Source organism: Syngnathus scovelli, chromosome 14 (assembly GCF_024217435.2).
Source record: "Syngnathus scovelli strain Florida chromosome 14, RoL_Ssco_1.2, whole genome shotgun sequence".
Classification (NCBI taxonomy): domain Eukaryota; kingdom Metazoa; phylum Chordata; class Actinopteri; order Syngnathiformes; family Syngnathidae; genus Syngnathus; species Syngnathus scovelli.
In genome coordinates, this window is record NC_090860.1 from 15,291,015 (window position 1) to 15,308,546 (window position 17,532).

Sequence of the window (17,532 nt, forward strand, 5' to 3'; positions counted from 1 at the left end):
TGCCCTGTACTACAATGTAGTATATTTTGGGCAGATTTGGAATGACATGCATGACAAACACTACATGAATATCATTTTGAGCGTATTGATTAAATGGTTGCACGCAATGTTGGTTTGCTATTTGCCCCAGCAACCATTTAAGTTGCCTCCCCGCCCGCCCTTGGTGGTTGACACGCACGCGCACAAAATTAACATTCATTCTAAAAGTGGAGGCGCGATCGCGCGTCGGAAGGAGCGCGGGCGTGCGCGCAAGCGCGCGCGCGCGATCACGACGCAGTCAAACAGAAGAGCGCAGACAAGGAGAGCGAGCTCAAGACCATTTCGACGCAGCATCGGTGAGTAATATTGGCCTTTTCTCCTCTTAGCCTGAAAAGTATACGATCAATCATGCATGGGTACACTTCTGCTTCTATAAATGACTTCTATTGGTGTTTCATAGTTAAGGGGCCATTAGTGGTCAATTTACAGAACAAACAACGGGCGACACCATTAAGAAAGAGGGAAACGCAAAAGGGGCTGGCTGGCTGGCTTGCTCACTTTGGATTGCATTATAGCCCATAAATTGCCTTCCAGGCAAAATGCTCTAGCCAGCCAGCCAAACTGTGTTTTACAATCCTGAAGTCCTGCTCAACTAAATGTATATTTGGACAAAATGTGCTTTCCTTTCCAATAAGTGAATGAAATACCTCGCTCAATGTAAAGGACACACCAAAGACCTCAAATGGAATGATTTGTAATGTTATTGCCTGTTCCAGGCAGATTCAATAGCAAATGAGATACTGCAGATTGAGAAATGCACGGTGGCTCACAGCATACAACTCATCTCCAACATGAACAAAAAGTGATGGTCGTGTCATTTCTTTAGACTTGCCCTTCCTTCCTTGGATCATTCTTTGTAATGACTTTAGAGCAACTCTTTGAGCACCACTTTGCTAGAGTGCAGTCTTTCTTTGTTGACGTGAACATCCTCAAGAAGGCCATGTCATTGCTCCAAAGACATCAAGAAAAGAAGTCAAAGGCGTGTGATTACAATGACTCAACTCCCGACCAATGCCGATCACGTCTTTTTTTTTTGTCTTTTGTTTTTCCTTGCTACGTCGCAACATCCCGTTTACGCCGGCAAACTTTGGTGATAATAGTCTGTTGCTCCAAAGGGTGGAGTAGAAGTGTGTCAGCAACAGCAAAAAAATCAATCAAATGAATAAAGTCCCGTGCAGTGGCGTGGATGAAAAATGAACGTGGGCTGTCTCATATTTTAGGAGCATTTGGAGGCAGTCTGGAGCCTTGCCGACTGTGAAATATGGACGAGGCTCTGTCGGAGCTGCTTTGCTGTATCTGGTCTTGTATCCGTGCAGGTAGGGAAGTCCCGATCGCACCCTCATTTGCGGCCGCCACAGGTTTCCTCGCCCCCCCCCCGCCGGTATTCCAGCACGTTTCCTTTCTTTCCTCTAGGGCGACGGACAGCAAGGAACTTTAGCAAGCTTGTCCAAGAAGCAAAGGCAATGAGGAGGGCTTTAGGCCTTCTATGAGTTGAGTTGGCGTGTCCGAGTGTTTATTTGTGTGTGGAGAAGTAGATCCAGAAAGAGAAGCCTGTGCTGTGCTGTGCTGTGCTGTGCTGGTTCATTATGCTTGAGGAGGCCATTATGAACTGCACCGTCAGCCATGAAATCCACCAGTACCTCTTCTGCTTTGTGTATATCTTTGTACTACTGGTAAGTGTGCACCTATTGTAAATATTTACGGAGTTCTCGCATATTTCCAAAAATATACTGTTATTTGGACAGAATGATTTCAGAACGGCTATTGGTGTTCCATGACATGACCAGTGCAGCATTGTTGAAGCAAGAAAAAAAAGCTGGCTGGCTGGCTGGCTGGCTGGCCGGCTGGCTGGCTGGCTGGCTGGCTGGCTGGCTGGCTGGCTGGCTGGCCGGCTGGCCGGCCGGCCGGCTGGCTGGCTGGCTGGCTGGCTGGCTGGCTGGCCGGCTGGTTAGCTAGCCGGCTGGCCGGCCGGCCGGCCGGCTGCCCGTGTGGCCGGCCGGCTGGCTGGCCGGCCGGCACAAGATTTTGCTGATATCTGTTCATTTTGCTAATCGTCGCTGTCACACCTGTCTTCCTTATTTTAGGTGGGCGTTCCCTGCAACCTGTACTCTCTGTACCATGCAGTACTGCAGCTCAAGCAAAAGAATGAGCTAGGGGTTTATTTGATCAACCTCACCGTGTCTGATCTATTATACCTGGCATCGTTACCACTCTGGCTCCAGTACTTTTTCCAGGTGAGCTAAAAGCAACCATTCAGTCACATATCTCCTCCGTCCTACTTGCGCTTTTGTACGCCTTTGGCGGCTTTTGCTTGCAGGATGACGACTGGCGTCACAGGGAATGGTTGTGCCAGTTGTGTGGCTTTCTTCTTTACGAGAACATCTACATCAGCATTGGCTTCCTGTGTTGTATAAGTCTGGACCGCTACCTGGCTGTCGTTCACCCTTTGAGGTCAGCTTTAAGATAGTATGTACGAGTTCCTCCACGTTCTAGCGAATCAGAAAAAGAATCGGTTGTGGCATGACCGTTTGCCGCCAAGAGACTCTTTGATGAGGATCCTATCACTAGATAGGATTGTGCTGCTGCTGCTGCTGCTGCTGCTGCTGCTGCTGCTGCAGAGCTGGCTTGAATGTCATTGTTGTGCAGGTTCACCTCCCTCCGCTCCATAAGCGCAGCCTGCCTTTTTAGCGCCGTCATCTGGTTGAAGGAGATTGCGGTCGGCGTGGTTTTCTTCCGCCATAAAGAGCTGAGCAGAAATCCCAACAACCAATCGGTGTGCTTTGAGCACTACCCAATGCAACCTTGGGAGTATCCAGTCAACTACTACCGCTTCACCATTGGTTTCATGTTCCCGCTGGCCATCCTGCTGGTAGGAAGACTCTTTTTAGACTGGCTGCCCCTGACTTTGATCTGAGCTCCCAATTCCATGTCACTGCCTTCAACGGATCTGTCTGCCTGTCTGTCTGTCTGTCTGTCTGTCTGCCTACCTGCCTGTCTGTTTGTTTGTTTGTCTTCCTGCCTGCATGGCTGCCTGCCTGGCTGCCTGCCTGCCTGCCTGTCTGCCTGACTGGCCGCCCGCCCGTCCGCCCGCCCGCCCGCACGCCCGCCCGCCCGCACGCCCGCGATTGGCTGCTGCTGCCGACCAGTGAAAATGGATGCCTCACTCCTTTGATCATTTAGTTTGAAGCGTAAAAGCGTTTGGAGTCTTCATTTGAAGTGACTGCTAAATGTTTGTATTTCAGATCAGCTACCTGTGCGTGCTTCGTGCCGTGGGCCAGAGCGCGGGCACCCAGCCGGATCAGAAGACCAGAATCCGACAGTTAGTCAGCAGTACGGTCCTCATCTTCCTCATATGTTTCTCGCCTTACCACGTCTTTCTGTTGGTACGCACCGTGCTGGAGCGAGACTGCAATTTTATCACAGGTAGGCCTGGGTGGGTTTCGACGGAGTGATCTTTTGACTTGGTCCGACGGCCGTGTCACGTCATCTCTCTCCTGTGTTCTTATCTTCAAAGGGATTTTCAACTATTACCACCTCGCGCTGTTGTTGACCTCTTTCAATTGTGTGGCTGATCCCGCTCTCTACTGTTTTGTCAGCGAAAGCGCCCGCCGAGGTCTTTCCCGGGTTATTTTTCGACCGGCGACAAGAGTCGTGTGTTGCTGCCTTGGCAACTGCAGTGCCAAAGCCACCATCTCTGCCACAGACTCCCACCATGAGGAGAACAACACCCAGGGTCCCGTGGTCACGCTCCATCGCATCGGCAAGAACTGCACAAAGACCATTTTAATCACAGCGGATGATAAAAAAAATGATCATACCGTTAAGCTTACAAAATAGCAACCCTACTTTGGAGGAGAACCACAAGACAGAAATGATGTGACTGGGCTAAATGGATCCAAAGAACAAGGAAGGTGCCGACCTCGGTCGGGACAGAGTAGCATCGCAGCGTGCCGCTGACCACTGCTGATGCTGCTGTGTTACATTCTTTTTGTTATCGTTGCTGTCTGAATCGCTCCTGAGCGAGCGAGCGAGCGACCGAGCGACCGACCGAGCGACCGACCGAGCGACCGACCGAGCGACCGACCGAGCGACCGACCTCCACCTCCCTCCCTCCCTCCCTCCCTCCCTCCCTCCCTCCCTCCCTCCCTCCCTCCCTCCCTCCCTCCCTCCCTCCCTCCCTCCCTCCACCAATTGAACGGACCTCAAAACACGCGACTTGATCAATAACAGACTGTGTTTGCACTTCCTCCATTAGAATACAACACTGGTTCTGAACTGATCTCAACTTTACAAAGTTGCAAAGTTAAGATTGAAGATTTTTCTCGTCGTTTAAAAAGCTCTTCCGAAAATACATGTATCATATTTTGAAACATCGTTTCACGTGAGTTTGACATCCCATCCCGATTACTCGTCTTCTTCTTAAGCTTCTGATTCCTGTTTTCATTTATACTTAGACATATACGTATGTAATTCGCACATTTCGGCAGTCTCACTCTAATAATTGATATAATATATATAGAGATAATAACTTATTACTCGCAGACTTGAGCACAGTTCAATTTGAAGACAGGATGCAGTGTTGTGGTTGGCTGAAAGTATGAGATTATTTATTATTGTAGAAAAAAAAATCATTAAACAGTGGGCAGGTGAATTTGGGAAATTAAAGTCCTCTTTGCTTGTCAGTGTATTTGTTTGTGTAACTGAATCCTTCCTGTGGACATTCGCCAATGTGCGTGTTTGTAAATAGACTGCTGAAGAAGCTGAAGAGTGATGACGCCCAATGTGTGTGACAGTCAGTCAGTCAGTCAGTCAGTCAGTCCGTACGGACAGTTTGTCTGTCAGCATCCGAGTGTGTGTGGGAGTCTGCACGCGTGCGCGCGCGCGCGCGCAGTGTAATCATGTTGGAAGACATTGCTTTCGTTTAGCAGGAAGTCACGTTCCATTTGGGCCGTGACGGGGTCAAAGTTGACATGAAGACGAGCGGAGAGGGGAAGGATCAGTAGCACTATATTGAATGTCGTTTCCGTTTTGACAATTAAACCTATTTGATGCGTATGTTCTTCACTTATATCATTGACGGCATGGGACATTTTAAATAAGAATAAACAAAATGTAAATAAATAAATTACAACAACAAAGTTAAATCATCGTGAAAATGTGACCTTTGCACTCTCCATTTTGCCTCGCTCTTCTTCTACGCGTTCCTACCCTCGTCTCGATGTAGTTGGCGCGTTGAGCCACACGACGGCGCCCCATGTTCACGTGACGCAACGTCGACCGGCTCCGAAAATGACGTCACGTCGCCTGTAAAGCGGCCGAAAAAAGCGGCCTTCTGAGGATTCAAACGCAGGAGTTTCCGAACGCGTCCTGAATATCCGTAAACGGAAGTAGAATCACCAATCACAGTCCAGGAAAATTTGAAGGCGGAAATCACCAATGGCTATCGCACGGGTAAGAGAACGGAATCGGCTTCTTTATTTTAGTTGGAGTTGAAATTGACATTCCATAGCACCTCATAGATAGCAACTAACTTAAACATGAATCGAATAACTAACAGATCAACACGCTCCAGCTTGTTTAAAATTCGATGATTGAGGTCTATGTACGTGTGTGTCTGTCTGATTTTAAACATAGCCTAATATTCCAATTCAGTACGGATAATGAGTGAACGTCTCGTACTCGTTTTTATCCCGATTTCAATATGACAACGTAGGCTAATGATTTTTTTCATTTTTTTTTTGTTCATTGTTGTTGTAAAAGTGGCTCAGCATTTCATCAGCTCGTGCATTTCTTATGCTGTCATTATGGAGGAGAAGGACGCCATGAAACGCTTGATTTAGAAAAGATGTGCGTGCGCCTTTGTTTACGTGGTTGACTTTTGGCGATCATTCCAATGTCTCTTTTTCCTAGACGAGATGGATGCAGCACAAACCGATTTCATCTATTGCTATGGAGCCATCACAGAGGTTCTCCGGTGTGGTCCTCCTGACTTGCACACTGGCCACAAAGTGCTTGTTTTAGTTATTCCTGGTGAGTCGGCATCACCGTCATCATTGCGTTTGCTCATTTCAAGTAGACTTGCTTGCATGCAATACTGTACGTTGCAGCTGCGTAAGTACGTATTTGCCTTCTTTTTTCCATCTCTTTTATCTATAGGTAACCCTGGTGTAGTGGGCTTTTACAGAAGCTTCATCGAAACGCTTTATGCTCTGTTTGGCAGCCAACACCCAGTGTGGGCTGTAAGCCACGCTGGACACTGTATTCCACCGGCATCCATGGACATGCTAGAAGGTCAAATCCTATTGACTGTTTTTCCTTGAAAGTGGTGAAACGAGCGTCATCACTTTTGTGAGCTACCGAGTTTCCATTTCAACAGATGCCTACTCAGCGGCTGATCTGGACCCATTCGGTCTGAATGGTCAGATAGAACACAAGCTGGCCTTCTTGAGGAAGCACGTCCCAAAGAAAACAAAGCTCATCCTGGTGGGACATTCCATTGGCTGCTACATCATTTTGGAACTAATGAGGAGAGATCCCAGTCTCGAGGTTTGTCATTGGCGAAATGGCTACGAATATGGAGTGATTTCAGGATGCCTATGTTTTCTTTTCCCAGGTCGTCAAGGCCGTCATGCTGTTTCCGACGATTGAACGCATGGCCCAGACTCCCCAGGGGAAGAGCATGACCCCAGTGCTGTGTCACCTGCGCTACCTGGCCTACCTGTCCATTTTCCTGCTCTCTCTACTGCCCGAGAGACTGAAAGGCGCTCTGGTCAAAGTGGTTTTGTCTGGCATTGGCTCTCTGGACCGCTCCGTTGTCCGACCCACTGTCGGCCTCCTCAGCGGTGACTCTGCAGGTTATTCTTACACAATCGAAGTCACCGAGAGAGCCTCTGTTCCGCTGGCAAACTGTCACAATCATTCATCTTGACATCCTGATTATTTATCCATTTGTCCTCTCGACAGCGAATGCCGTGTACATGGCCGGGCAGGAAATGAGGAAAGTTGTGGAGAGAGATAACGTGACCGTTGGGAAAAACCTCGAAAAGGTAAGAGATGTGTGCAAAGTAAGAGCCATTTGGATATAATCAAGCAACTTTCATTTGAAAGCTTGCACAGTCCAAAAAAAGGACATGACACATATTCGGATGAAGGTTTTTTTTCATCAAAAGGCTAGATTACATGTTCGAAGAAAACTCAATGGCAGTTTTGCGACGTGCCTGGCCCGTGAAATGTGGAGCACGTGTCCAACGTCCAGGTGCTCTTTTGGACCGCCTCTTCAGAAGCTGGCAGACCTTAGGAATCAAGGCCGTTGCTGCTATTGTCCTATTTAACAACATGTGTGTTGATCTGATTCAGCTCATCTTCTATTATGGAGCGACGGACCGTTGGTGCCCTGTGCAATATTATCACGAGATCAAGGAGGACTTCCCGGCCGGAGATTTCCGACTTTGTGAAAATGGATTCCGTCATGCTTTTGTACTGGACGCTGGGAGAGAAGTGGCAAAAATGGTGGCAGAATGGATCCAGAGCCATTTGAAGATTTGAAGTCTTATATCTGTCTTGGATGATGTTGATGCTTTGGTTGCCTCATGTGCGTTTTCCATGACAGACGCACACTTTTGTGCTTTTGTTGGCTGTCTGTAGCGCTGCTAGATTGGTTTACAGCTAATGTATGGTACGACACTATTTGGTCAATAGTAGTTTTGAAATGAATGGTTTGGCAAGTGCAGTGTGTGGCCCCGTCCGTCCGTCCGTCCGTCCATCACTGGCAGAGAGGTGAAGAGGACTATTGACCTGTCTGAAAGGACAGACAAAAAGCAAATAAAATACAGGACAGGCAACACTGTCTGCCTACACGGCAGAAAGGAAATCCACTCAGCAGGACGCATCTGTTTGTTATGGAAATGAATGAGGCATATTTGATACTGACTTTACATTTGGTCAACATGTCCTTTCGAGGTTGCCTGTGGTGTCATTGACCATGGAAGCGCAACAATTGATGTGCTTGTGTATCGATTTCAACTCTCCTCAAAGATGTCCGACTCGTGTGTTTCATTAATGAATGACCCCTGCAGGGCCCAACACAGCACCGAGAAATCAAATGCTCTTCCATTGGCTCGAAAGAGAGTAATATGCTTTTGAAATGATCCACATTCAAATGTATGGTTCTTGGTTTAAAACCCTAATTCAGATGATTTGTCATTAACATTTTCACCAAGCCTTATGAGGGATTGCACAAACATTCCTGTGTGTTACTTGCTTAACTAGAGCCGGGAGGGAGGGAGGGAGGGAAGGCAGGCAGGCAGCCAGCCAGCCAGCCAGCCAGCCAGCCAGCCAGCCAGCCAGCCAGGCAGGCAGGCAGCCAGCCAGCCAGCCAGCCAGGCAGCCGGGCAGGCAGGCAGGCAGGCAGGCAGGGGGCCTGGGGCAGAATCATACAGTGTCTCACCAATAAAGACACTTTGCTTTGAATAGATAAGAGAGCGAGCGAGAGCGTAGGCTATGCCTGGATGGAGGAGAAAAAAGTGGCGCAGCAAAGTGGCCACTTGTTTTCATCCAGGGCAAAAGGGCAGGTCATTGAACGCCCAATGGTGGCTGCTCTCAGGAACAAAACACTTAAGAGGTGCATTACATAGGTGGCCCCGTCAAAGGCCCACTGCCGTCGTACTATGGAATTGACAGTGATGACAAAATTCTCTCTCCACTTGTCAATGCGAAACTTTGGGATGCTGCAAATGTTCTGTTATTTTTCACCTCTCATATTACACTTATGTGTGCCACAGACGAAAAAAATCACTACGAATAGGTTGCAGACACTTGTGAAAAAGACTTGGAGGAGAAGCAGTGGAGTGGAGTGGAGTGGAGTGGGTGCGCACGTGATACAACTGGTGGTGGGATGAGGCAGTTCAAATACAAAGAAATGCAAAGCCATTTTCACTCCTGCCCACCACCGTCTTTACACAACTTGTGATGTCCTGCTCATGTTGTATGAAATGCTGTCTTGTACTTTTTAATGGCAAATGCACACCATTCATGTTCTTCATGAACATCCATCTATAAGAGCCTTCTTTTATAGAGGAGCAAAGTACATTGATCATGAAAAGAAAGGGCCATTTGTTTCTGAGGAAGCACCCGTGGCTGGCTGGCTGGCTGGCTGGCTGGTTGGTCGGTCGGTGGGTGGGTGGTTGAGTGAGTGGAGAGCTACGTATATATACACGAATCTCACCCCGGTGGTCTCCTGGCTGGAAAATGGCGTGTCACGCACTATTGTCTCTCTTTTTAGTTGATGTGCCAAAGATAAACTTGTTTGACACTGTGCATCGGAAGTGTGACACAATCCAACAAAGTGGTCTACTTCCCACGCTGGCACAGGGTGCGTTTGTTAGCCATGGCGCTCGCTCGACACCTTGCCAACTGCCCAGCTTTTACCCACTATTTGGGAGCCGTGGCTGGATGGATGGATGGATGGATGGATGCCATGTCTGCAGTATGGCTCTTCAGAGAACCAACCCTCCACTCTCTCTCTCTCTCTACCACGCCAATGGACGTCAAATATATAAACATTCATTTCAAAGATGAGATTTAAAATGAATCAAGTTTCACAGAAAATCTGGTGAATGTGGAGATCTCCAAGTCAAGCGCTCTTTCTCCACCCAATTCAATGACCGAACAGCCTGAGGTTGTTGGAACCATGAAAACAAATAGAGGTATTCACTTGTTTAAGAAGAGGCTGAACATATAGCTCCTGAGTAGGGGTGAAAACAAACAGGTATTCACTTGTTTAAGAAGAGGCTGAACAAATACCTCCTCAGCAGAGGTGACTGCAATCCTTTTAAACCCAAGGACATTTTGTCATCAAAACATCTGGTTGACTGCACATGCTCCAAACTGAGTATAGCTGCAGAGCATTGATAGGTTCTTTCAATTACATCTCTAAAACATGCATCTGCTTAACTTTATACTGTACAGTGTGTGTGTGTGTGTGTGTCGTATTATTTGTCATATTACTGTGTGGAATTGGCAATTTAGCGCCCCCTTCTGGTGCAAGCCGGGCGAACCGCCTGAGGCTAGTGAGAAGCTTCCGGGTTACCGTGACAAGGCATTGAGCGATTGGCTAAGGCAGAGATATGATAGCCAATCAGAGCCAGTGTTTTTACACGCGTGTCGACCGACGCACAGTGGAGGCAGAAATGGGGTCGCTGAAGGTGTGTGCGTGTGTGTGTGCGCGCGTGCGTGCGTGGGGGGTAAACTCGCCCTCTACACTGCAGGCACCGTGACTTCGATTCCCGCATGGACGGCCTGTGCGTGTGTGCGCGCGCGCGCGCGCGTTTAAAACCAAACAAAAACGAGACAGAAAGTGAGGAGCAAGCCGATGAAAAGTTACCATTTTGAAGGTGGCAATGTCAACATTATTTCCATTTCATTGAGGTTCAAGGCAAACACCTGCATATGTCTAACTGTAACACTTTCCCTGCTAACGACTGACTTTGAGTCAGTAATTCAGTGAAGAACTTCTTGACCTTTTTGAACAAATAGTGAGTTCCCAACTCTGTAAATGAAGGGCTGCTAATTATTTGTGATAGAGGGGCAAGGACAGACAACATGCGGTCGGTCGGTGAAGGCATCTTCTGTTGAATAGACCAGTGACGTCATAAGGTAGGAATATTTAAAGCTACAAAAATCTACTGTCGGCCGGCGGGGTGCGGGGGCACCCGTTGTGTGTCAGAAAGTTAGGTCGTTGCACTCCCCTTCCCCATATGCACGGTGACTTCAGCTATCTTGTAACCGCCTCCCCCATCACGCGGCCGGTGAAGTTGGAAGCAGTTTGCACGCACGCACGCACGCACGCACGCACGGTGAAGTTGGAAGCAGTTTGCACGCACGCACGCACGCACGGACGGGGCCGTGCTGCAGGCATGTGGGCAGTGACAAGTTCACAACAGAGGCGAGGGGAGGCGAAGCGAGGCGCGCAATGCAATGACGGGCAACTTGTACGCAGCAGCTGTGAGCGATCGCGTGCAGAAAATGGGGATGGCCAGCGAAGACCTGCTGGTGACCCTGCAAATATTACCCGCTTTCTTTTCCAACTGCCTTTTCCTGGCGCTCTACGACTCAACGGTGCTCGTCAAGCGCATTGTTTCGCTCTTGCGTTGCTCCAGGTCCGCCGCCGCCGCCGCCGGCTCGGGAAAGTGGCGTCGCATGTTGACAAGGGCTGGAATCCGCTCCATCTGGAAGAGTTTCTTGCTGGACGCTTACAAAAAGGTGACGATATGTACAATGCAGCGTTCAGTATCTGAACTTGGCCATTTGCCTGCAATTTACGGAATCTTTTTTTTATCTTTTGCTGCTAAACTCTTGAACATTGAATATAGGCCTAAATAATGTCAAAAGGTGGATGTGATGAACCTTTAGGCCCATTTTTGTTCCTTTTGTCATCTCTCTCTCTGTCTCTCTCTGTCTCTCTCTCTCTCTCTCTCCCCCTCTCTCTCACATCCTGACTATTGCATGCAATGGGAACACTTTTATACGACATGCTGCTGTAATCATATTTCATTGCCGTTCTGTAATTTGACTGCCGAACTCGAAATAACACCTTAGGCTAAACCAGAACAACTGTGGCATGAAAATGCACTTTGCATATAGTGCATATAGCACATTGCACGTTAAATGTGTACTTTTATGGCTTGCAGCACCATTTTATGAGGTAGAGATTCCAGTTTTGGTGACACAATTTCAAGTAAACAGTGTCATGATGTTCCAAATGTAAATATTTGCCCAAAGCCACACTCCCTGAGTTAAGCTAACCATGGACTGTTAACCTTGATCTAAAATGACCGAAATCCTGTCCAAGAGCTGAAGAGCGGTCCAAACGCCGCACTTGGTGTACCAGCGCTGCAAGTAAAGGCCGACATCATCTTGGCGGTAAAGACGGTCAATCCTTTTGCTTAGGTCAAAGTGGGCTGCGAGGCACCAAACTCCAAAGTGGTCAAGGTGACGACGGCCAGTTGTCATCGGCGCAAGATGATCGAGCCTAACGAGCGAGGCGGCGGCGGCGGCGGCGGCGGCGGGAGGCTGGGCAAGCCGGTCGAATGCCACCTCCTGGATTTGGAATCGTCAGGTCGCCCTCTGGTGGTCAACTTTGGCTCAGCCACTTGACCCCCCTTCGTCAGCCACCTGCCCACCTTTGCGCGCTTGGTGGAAGACTTCAGCCACGTGGCTGACTTTGTGCTGGTGTACATCGACGAGGCTCATCCATCTGACGGCTGGGCGGCCCCGCCTATGGGCCCTCGCTCTTTCGACGTACGCAAGCATCAAAGTTTAGAAGAGAGGCTGGGAGCGGCACGCCAGCTGATTGATCACTTTTCTCTGCCCCCACAGTGTCAGCTGGTAGCTGACTGTATGGACAACAATGCTAATGTGGCTTACGGCGTGTCCAACGAACGCGTGTGTATAGTACAACGCAGAAAGGTACGCTATCTGGGCGGCAAGGGGCCTTTTTTTTACAATCTCAACCATGTGCGCCAGTGGCTGGAGCAAAGCTATGGCAAACGGTAGGAGGAGGGAGGGAGAGAGAGAGAGAGAGAGAGCGAGAGAGAGAGAGAGAGGGAGAGCGGGAGAGCGGGAGAGCGAGCGAGAGAGTAGCCTGACTTTTTTTGACCTCAAAAATAACCTGGCTTTTTATTTGTGCCTAGTACTAAAGCCGTTGGTTGTGTCTTGCTACAACTTTGGGCCAATTGTGAAATTGGAGAGATACTGTAATTGAGGGAGACTTGACTTGACTTGCTATTTTTGTACAGTTGCTTAAGAAGGGCTCTTAAATGCTTTCTGCTAAGAATTGCATGCATACTTAGCAAAGGGCCCATTCATATGCATTCTTGGTCAAAATTGTTTGAGGTGGCTCATGCAGTGGTGGAATGAACAACATGAGAGGTTTTCTTTTGATAACTAAAAAGGGGATTGTTATGTATGTCCTCCAAAAGAGACAATATGTTTTGGTCTTCTGATTGTCCTAAATGTACCATTTGTGAGTTGAGTCTCTATAGCAAGGGTGGGCAATTGCGGTCCTCGAGGGTGGCCTGCGTGTTTTCCATGTCACCCTGTTGCAACCCACCTGATTCAAATGGTCCGATACGTAATTAGCAAGGTCTGCAGAAGCTGGATAACAATCAGGATCATTTGAATCAGGTGTTGCAGCAGGGAGACCTACCTATAAAGCATGCAGGACACGGGCGGGCCCTCGAGGACTGGAATTGGCCAGCCCTCCTCTATAGCGTTACGCTTGCGTGCAATTCTTGACACGGCTCCAACTTAACTCTATTCATGACTGGCTTTTTTAATGAGAATCATGTTTGTTCTTGTTGTTTCTTCCTCCTGTGCAGTTGATCCTCAATAGCTTGTGCTTAAGGCTAACAACAACAACAACACCACCACCAACCTAGGTTCTAATTGAGACATCAGACGAGCGAGCTGTGACAATGAAGCCTTTGAACATTCTTCTTCATCCAGTGTCAAGTCATGTTGCGGCATGAGTTTGACCACCTCTCATTCCTATTTAAAAGCCAGGTGCACTCAAATTTGCCATTTAAATGATGATGAATGTGACATGTAAACGCATACTGTAAGTGGTGTCATTTCATTCCAAAACACAGACAGCGGTCTATATGAAAGTGTCATGCAATAATGCTGCCTTCAACCATTGCAGAGTCAGCTACTTCCGTATATATAAATAGTGATTCATCGGGGACCGCATTGCACACTTGTATCCTGGCACCACACGTGAATGCCTTGAAAGAAGAAGCATGTTGATGGAAATGTGGGAGTTGCGTTTAATAGTCTGGCTGGCCGGCTGGCTAGCCGGCCGGTTGGCTGGCCTGCCGGCCGGCCGGCCTGATGGCTGTCTGGCTGGCCTGCCGGCTGGCTGGCTGGCTGGCCTGCCGGCCGGCTGGCTGGCCGGCCCTTTCAGTACGTACAACGCAGCGCTTGACGCCTTGATGTCTCGTTTAATGTTTATGTGGTGTATAAGCAAATGTGAAAGAGTCATTAAAAGTAAGTGGAAGCCGACGTAAAAATTCCACGACGCTCATGAAAAACAAAGATGCACAGCTGGCTGGCTGGCTGGCTGGCCGGCTGGCCGGCTGGCCGGCCGGCCGGCCGGCAACAAGACGAGGTTCAACAACTCTTAGTTTCTTTGCAGAAACGAATTCCGTATCCATTCCACGTTTGTCGCCTTACCGAGAAGCTTCATTGTCTTCAAACAACATTTCTGTCTGTCTGTCTGTCTGTCTGTCAGTCAACACGCTTGATCGCTAAAGAGGTTTGCAATTTGTTGTCTATGTCGAGGTGTGTTATTTCTATCCTTGTGCTTACGTGAATCAGATGCTGGCTTCCTTCTCCTGTTGTTGATGATAAAGGTGTATTGATGAAAACCTGCGATGAAAGAGTGTGTAACTCAGTCTCCGGTTGGATAGCGAAGCACACCTCATCAACTTTCCAAGCACTGCATCTCTTCCTTTATGTCTAACCTGAAATCACGTTCGGTCGATTTTCTTCATGGATGCAATAAAGTGGAAAATAAAGACATATGCATTCAGCTTAGTATTTCATCCACTGCTGGGAGGAAGAGAGAGAGAGAGAGAGCGAGAGAGCGAGGTGCACTTCAAGTGTGCCTGCTGGCTGTGAAGCGAGCACGAGGGTTCAAACGCTATCCGCAACATGACGACAATAAGACTTGAGTCCAAATGTTCAGTTGGCCAGCCCATTGATGAAAATGGTGATCCGATGGGCCATAGTCCTGACTTTATTTTCTTTGAAAATGAACGAGACTATTGGAACCCAAAACAGTTTTGCCGTGATACAGAAGGGCACCTTATTTTGTTGAAACACTGCAAGTTGGTAAATATTCATGCAACTTTAGAAACAGCTCTGCTTTGATCTCTAGGCTACCAATACAATTTGTGTATATATATATATATCTCTATATATATCTATATATTTTTACGAAATATCAATAGTATTCTCCACATTCTTTTTCTCAGTGTTGATGGACTTTGTCATGAAATCTGCTCATGTTCAGTCTGTACAACAGAGGTACTAAAAATGACCACCGTCATATGGTATATATATGTACAATTTACGACCTACAAAGTACAACAGCGAGCATGTAATAAAATATGTAAACAAATGTCTTTTTTTTTTGACACGGTTGAGTGTGACAATAGATTAGAATTCACACCATTGGATTGATTTGCGTTTGGAACAAGGTTTTAGTACTGCATTTGTCTTTCTCCTCACACCTCCGTAGAAAAAGAGAACAATCAACTCAGGTAGAGTTTTGCAAAAAGATCAGAACGCCACTCGCTTGTGCACAAATAGCAGCAGGCTAGCTCGAATTTTGGCTGGTCCAAAAGCGGGAGGGAGGGAGGGAGGGAGGGCTTCACTTTGCTCCCATGGTGAGCCCTTTTGCCTCAAATGGGAGAGAACTTGACTGTTGTAGTGTAAGTTAGACTGACATGCATTTTACAATCATTTGCTTTTTTTCTTTTTTCTTCACCCCCACAACTTTGTGTGCCAGACAATCATAGCATTTGAACGAGAACGGAGGGATTTGTCCATTTGCTCACGTGAGTTCATTTCAAACAGACAGACAGACAGACAGACAGAGAGAGAAAGAGAGAGAGAGAGAGAGATGCTTTCTTGTTTGGACCTCCATTTTTCTTTTGCTCAAAGCAAAAATAAATAAGACACCACACTATTATTATTTAGAAACCATACAAATTTGGAAATGTCCTTTTTTTGAACTTGAACAAGGCTTGGTTCGACCCCTTCTCGCGAAGCACTCTGTACGAGTTGCTTCCACGCCCATCGTGGTCGAGGCGTCCGTCTTGTAAGGTACAAAATCTCTTTTTTTTTTTTTTTTTTTTTGGTCACACATCAATCACATTGCAGTCACTTAGGAGAATGATGTAGCTGTTCTATACGGATATAGAGTAGTAAGTCAGGTCTCTAAAGTTGCTAATAAGCCTCCTCTGTATGCTGACAGAAGTTAAGTGTGCTTTTGATGTAGTAAGTGTACACGTCACCGGTCGGGCTCCTCGGTCGGCACAGTCAAAGATCACGGAAGTTCCCTTCGTTCCATAGCGTCCTCCGTCACGAGCCTTGCAGAGCGCTCGCCGCCGTCGGGCTCACACGTAATACTCCTTATCCTTGTTCTTCTGCTTTTTCTTGCTGCCTTTGGAGCTCAGCTGTTTGTCCTTGACCACGGTACCGTTGCTCTGTGCCGAGTTGGTGATATAGTTCCTGCTCTCGTCCACCTGGTAGGAGCCTTCGTCCCTGTTCCTGTACTTATACATGGCATAAAGAAGGATGAGGATGCACAGGGCGGCGGCCGCCACTATTCCGATGACCATCCCGGTGGTGCTGCTTGATTCCCGGACTACTTCCGAAGGCCCCGGCCTGACGCCTGCTTCTGTGGGAAGTGCTGTGGGTATATTACGGAACACGGGGGAGGTTAATCGCGGGCCGGCTGCCGTCTAACCTCGTCCCGTGTGGGCAATGCCGGAGCTTTTAGCCAGCGTTTGGCGGGTGAATTGTGGATTGGTGGGTGGGTGGGTGGGTGGCAGGCAGGCAGGCAGGCAGGCAGGCAGAGGTGGTGGCGGCGGTGCCGGCCGGCCGGCCGACCGACCTGGCGGGCGGGCGGCTCTGGCGCTTTGCGGTATGGCGCTCGCCATAGATCGATTGATAGAGAGATGGTCCGCACCACCCAAGCTTTCTTATGTCTAACAGTCCCGGCCGGGCGAGTGAGCCGGCCCCACGTGGACAAAGGAGAAGGTCGTGTAAAAAGAAATCTTCATCGGCGGTGCAGGGCTGCTCAGACTTGAACTCTTCCCCTGAGCCATCCCGCCATATTGCCAAGCCATCATCCTCATCATCATCATCATCATCATCACAATCACGGCTGCCTCGGTCCAACAAGCACGGTGCCCCCGCCTCAGTGGCCTTGGACACGGAGGGCTCTTTGGTGCTCTCGGTAATGGAGAGGAGTGAGCGAGTGGGTGGGTGGGTGGGTGGGTTGAGTGAGTGGGTGGGTGGGTTGAGTGAGTTTGGGTGGCTGGGTGGGAATGGAAGGAAAAGGATGGACTACTGGATCCTCAAGTACTTGGATGACTAACTCAGCTCCTGGGTTTGGACACAGACATACACAATGTTAGGTGACGCTCATTTCAGTCGAGGTTTTCACCAAAAAGCAATTGAAAGACTGCCAAAGAAAAATAGAATGAAGCCATGTACAAGTTGGAATCTCAAAAGGCTTAAGAGGTGTGTAAAGATGAGCCACAGAAACGTACTTTGAATGGAGACGAGAAAGACAAGAAATGCTCTCCAAAAAGCAGAAGGACTGTTTCAAATCAACTACTGTTACCTTCCTTCCAGTATAGCACATTTGCCAATAATGGGCTCCACAAATCTCTTAAGCCTCTTGCTGGCTGGCTGGCTGGCTGG

General features: G+C 48.3%; 4 protein-coding genes across 29 annotated transcripts in view; 3 read left to right on the forward strand and 1 right to left on the reverse strand.

Annotated features, from left to right (window-relative positions):
- Positions 1–289: 289 nt before the first annotated feature.
- On the forward strand, positions 290–4,160 carry LOC125980847 (ovarian cancer G-protein coupled receptor 1). The gene is made up of 8 exons (XM_049740435.2): positions 290–335; positions 1,260–1,355; positions 1,453–1,712; positions 2,124–2,273; positions 2,357–2,490; positions 2,686–2,908; positions 3,282–3,462; positions 3,554–4,160. Exons 3-8 carry the CDS (start codon positions 1,626–1,628, stop codon positions 3,874–3,876), a joined length of 1,098 nt encoding a protein of 365 aa, XP_049596392.1. The 5' UTR covers positions 290–335; positions 1,260–1,355; positions 1,453–1,625; the 3' UTR covers positions 3,877–4,160.
- A 1,172-nt stretch (positions 4,161–5,332) lies between these two features.
- Positions 5,333–8,967, forward strand: ldah (lipid droplet associated hydrolase). 5 transcript variants are annotated; one of them, XM_049740441.1, is made up of 7 exons: positions 5,333–5,490; positions 5,950–6,069; positions 6,196–6,330; positions 6,416–6,585; positions 6,653–6,893; positions 7,003–7,085; positions 8,820–8,967. In XM_049740441.1, the coding sequence occupies exons 2-7, from the start codon at positions 5,955–5,957 to the stop codon at positions 8,934–8,936; spliced, it is 861 nt and encodes a 286-aa protein (XP_049596398.1). In that variant the 5' UTR covers positions 5,333–5,490; positions 5,950–5,954; the 3' UTR covers positions 8,937–8,967. The 5 variants fall into 5 exon arrangements, with proteins under 5 accessions (XP_049596398.1, XP_049596396.1, XP_049596393.1 ...); XM_049740439.1 differs by lacking the exon at positions 8,820–8,967 and adding an exon at positions 7,209–7,389; XM_049740436.2 differs by lacking the exon at positions 8,820–8,967 and adding an exon at positions 7,396–8,074 and having other exon boundaries at positions 5,334–5,490.
- A 152-nt stretch (positions 8,968–9,119) lies between these two features.
- Positions 9,120–14,616, forward strand: dio2 (iodothyronine deiodinase 2). 4 transcript variants are annotated; one of them, XM_049740445.1, is made up of 4 exons: positions 9,120–11,298; positions 11,986–12,336; positions 12,415–12,504; positions 13,416–14,616. In XM_049740445.1, exons 1-4 carry the CDS (start codon positions 11,014–11,016, stop codon positions 13,473–13,475), a joined length of 786 nt encoding a protein of 261 aa, XP_049596402.1. In that variant the 5' UTR covers positions 9,120–11,013; the 3' UTR covers positions 13,476–14,616. The 4 variants fall into 4 exon arrangements, with proteins under 4 accessions (XP_049596402.1, XP_049596400.1, XP_049596401.1 ...); XM_049740443.1 differs by having other exon boundaries at positions 11,986–12,504; XM_049740444.1 differs by having other exon boundaries at positions 12,415–14,616.
- Positions 14,617–14,777: 161 nt separating this feature from the next.
- Positions 14,778–17,532, reverse strand: part of nrxn3a (neurexin 3a) — a 42,843-nt gene continuing 40,088 nt past the window's right edge. For 13 of the 19 annotated variants that reach the window (XM_049740415.2, XM_049740421.2, XM_049740419.2 and 10 more), the window contains one exon: positions 14,778–16,513. In XM_049740415.2, the coding sequence (XP_049596372.1) occupies positions 16,218–16,513 (296 nt within the window). In that variant the 3' untranslated portion in view covers positions 14,778–16,217. Of the gene's footprint in view, positions 17,212–17,532 lie in introns of all 19 variants that reach the window. The other 6 variants (XR_011088110.1, XR_011088109.1, XR_011088108.1 and 3 more) reach the window with 2 other exon arrangements.

What these genes read in the sequence shown, in the direction of transcription:
- LOC125980847 (XM_049740435.2), top strand. Translation starts at nt 1,626, where the DNA reads ATGCTTGAGGAGGCCATTATGAACTGCACCGTCAGCCATGAAATCCAC. An exon ending in TCCCGCTGGCCATCCTGCTG is followed by an intron (nt 2,909 to 3,281) that starts GTAGGAAGACTC and finishes TTTGTATTTCAG; the next exon opens with ATCAGCTACCTGTGCGTGCT. An exon ending in AGACTGCAATTTTATCACAG is followed by an intron (nt 3,463 to 3,553) that starts GTAGGCCTGGGT and finishes TTATCTTCAAAG; the next exon opens with GGATTTTCAACTATTACCAC.
- ldah (XM_049740436.2), top strand. Translation starts at nt 5,955, where the DNA reads ATGGATGCAGCACAAACCGATTTCATCTATTGCTATGGAGCCATCACA. An exon ending in ATCCATGGACATGCTAGAAG is followed by an intron (nt 6,331 to 6,415) that starts GTCAAATCCTAT and finishes CCATTTCAACAG; the next exon opens with ATGCCTACTCAGCGGCTGAT. An exon ending in GGAGAGATCCCAGTCTCGAG is followed by an intron (nt 6,586 to 6,652) that starts GTTTGTCATTGG and finishes TTCTTTTCCCAG; the next exon opens with GTCGTCAAGGCCGTCATGCT.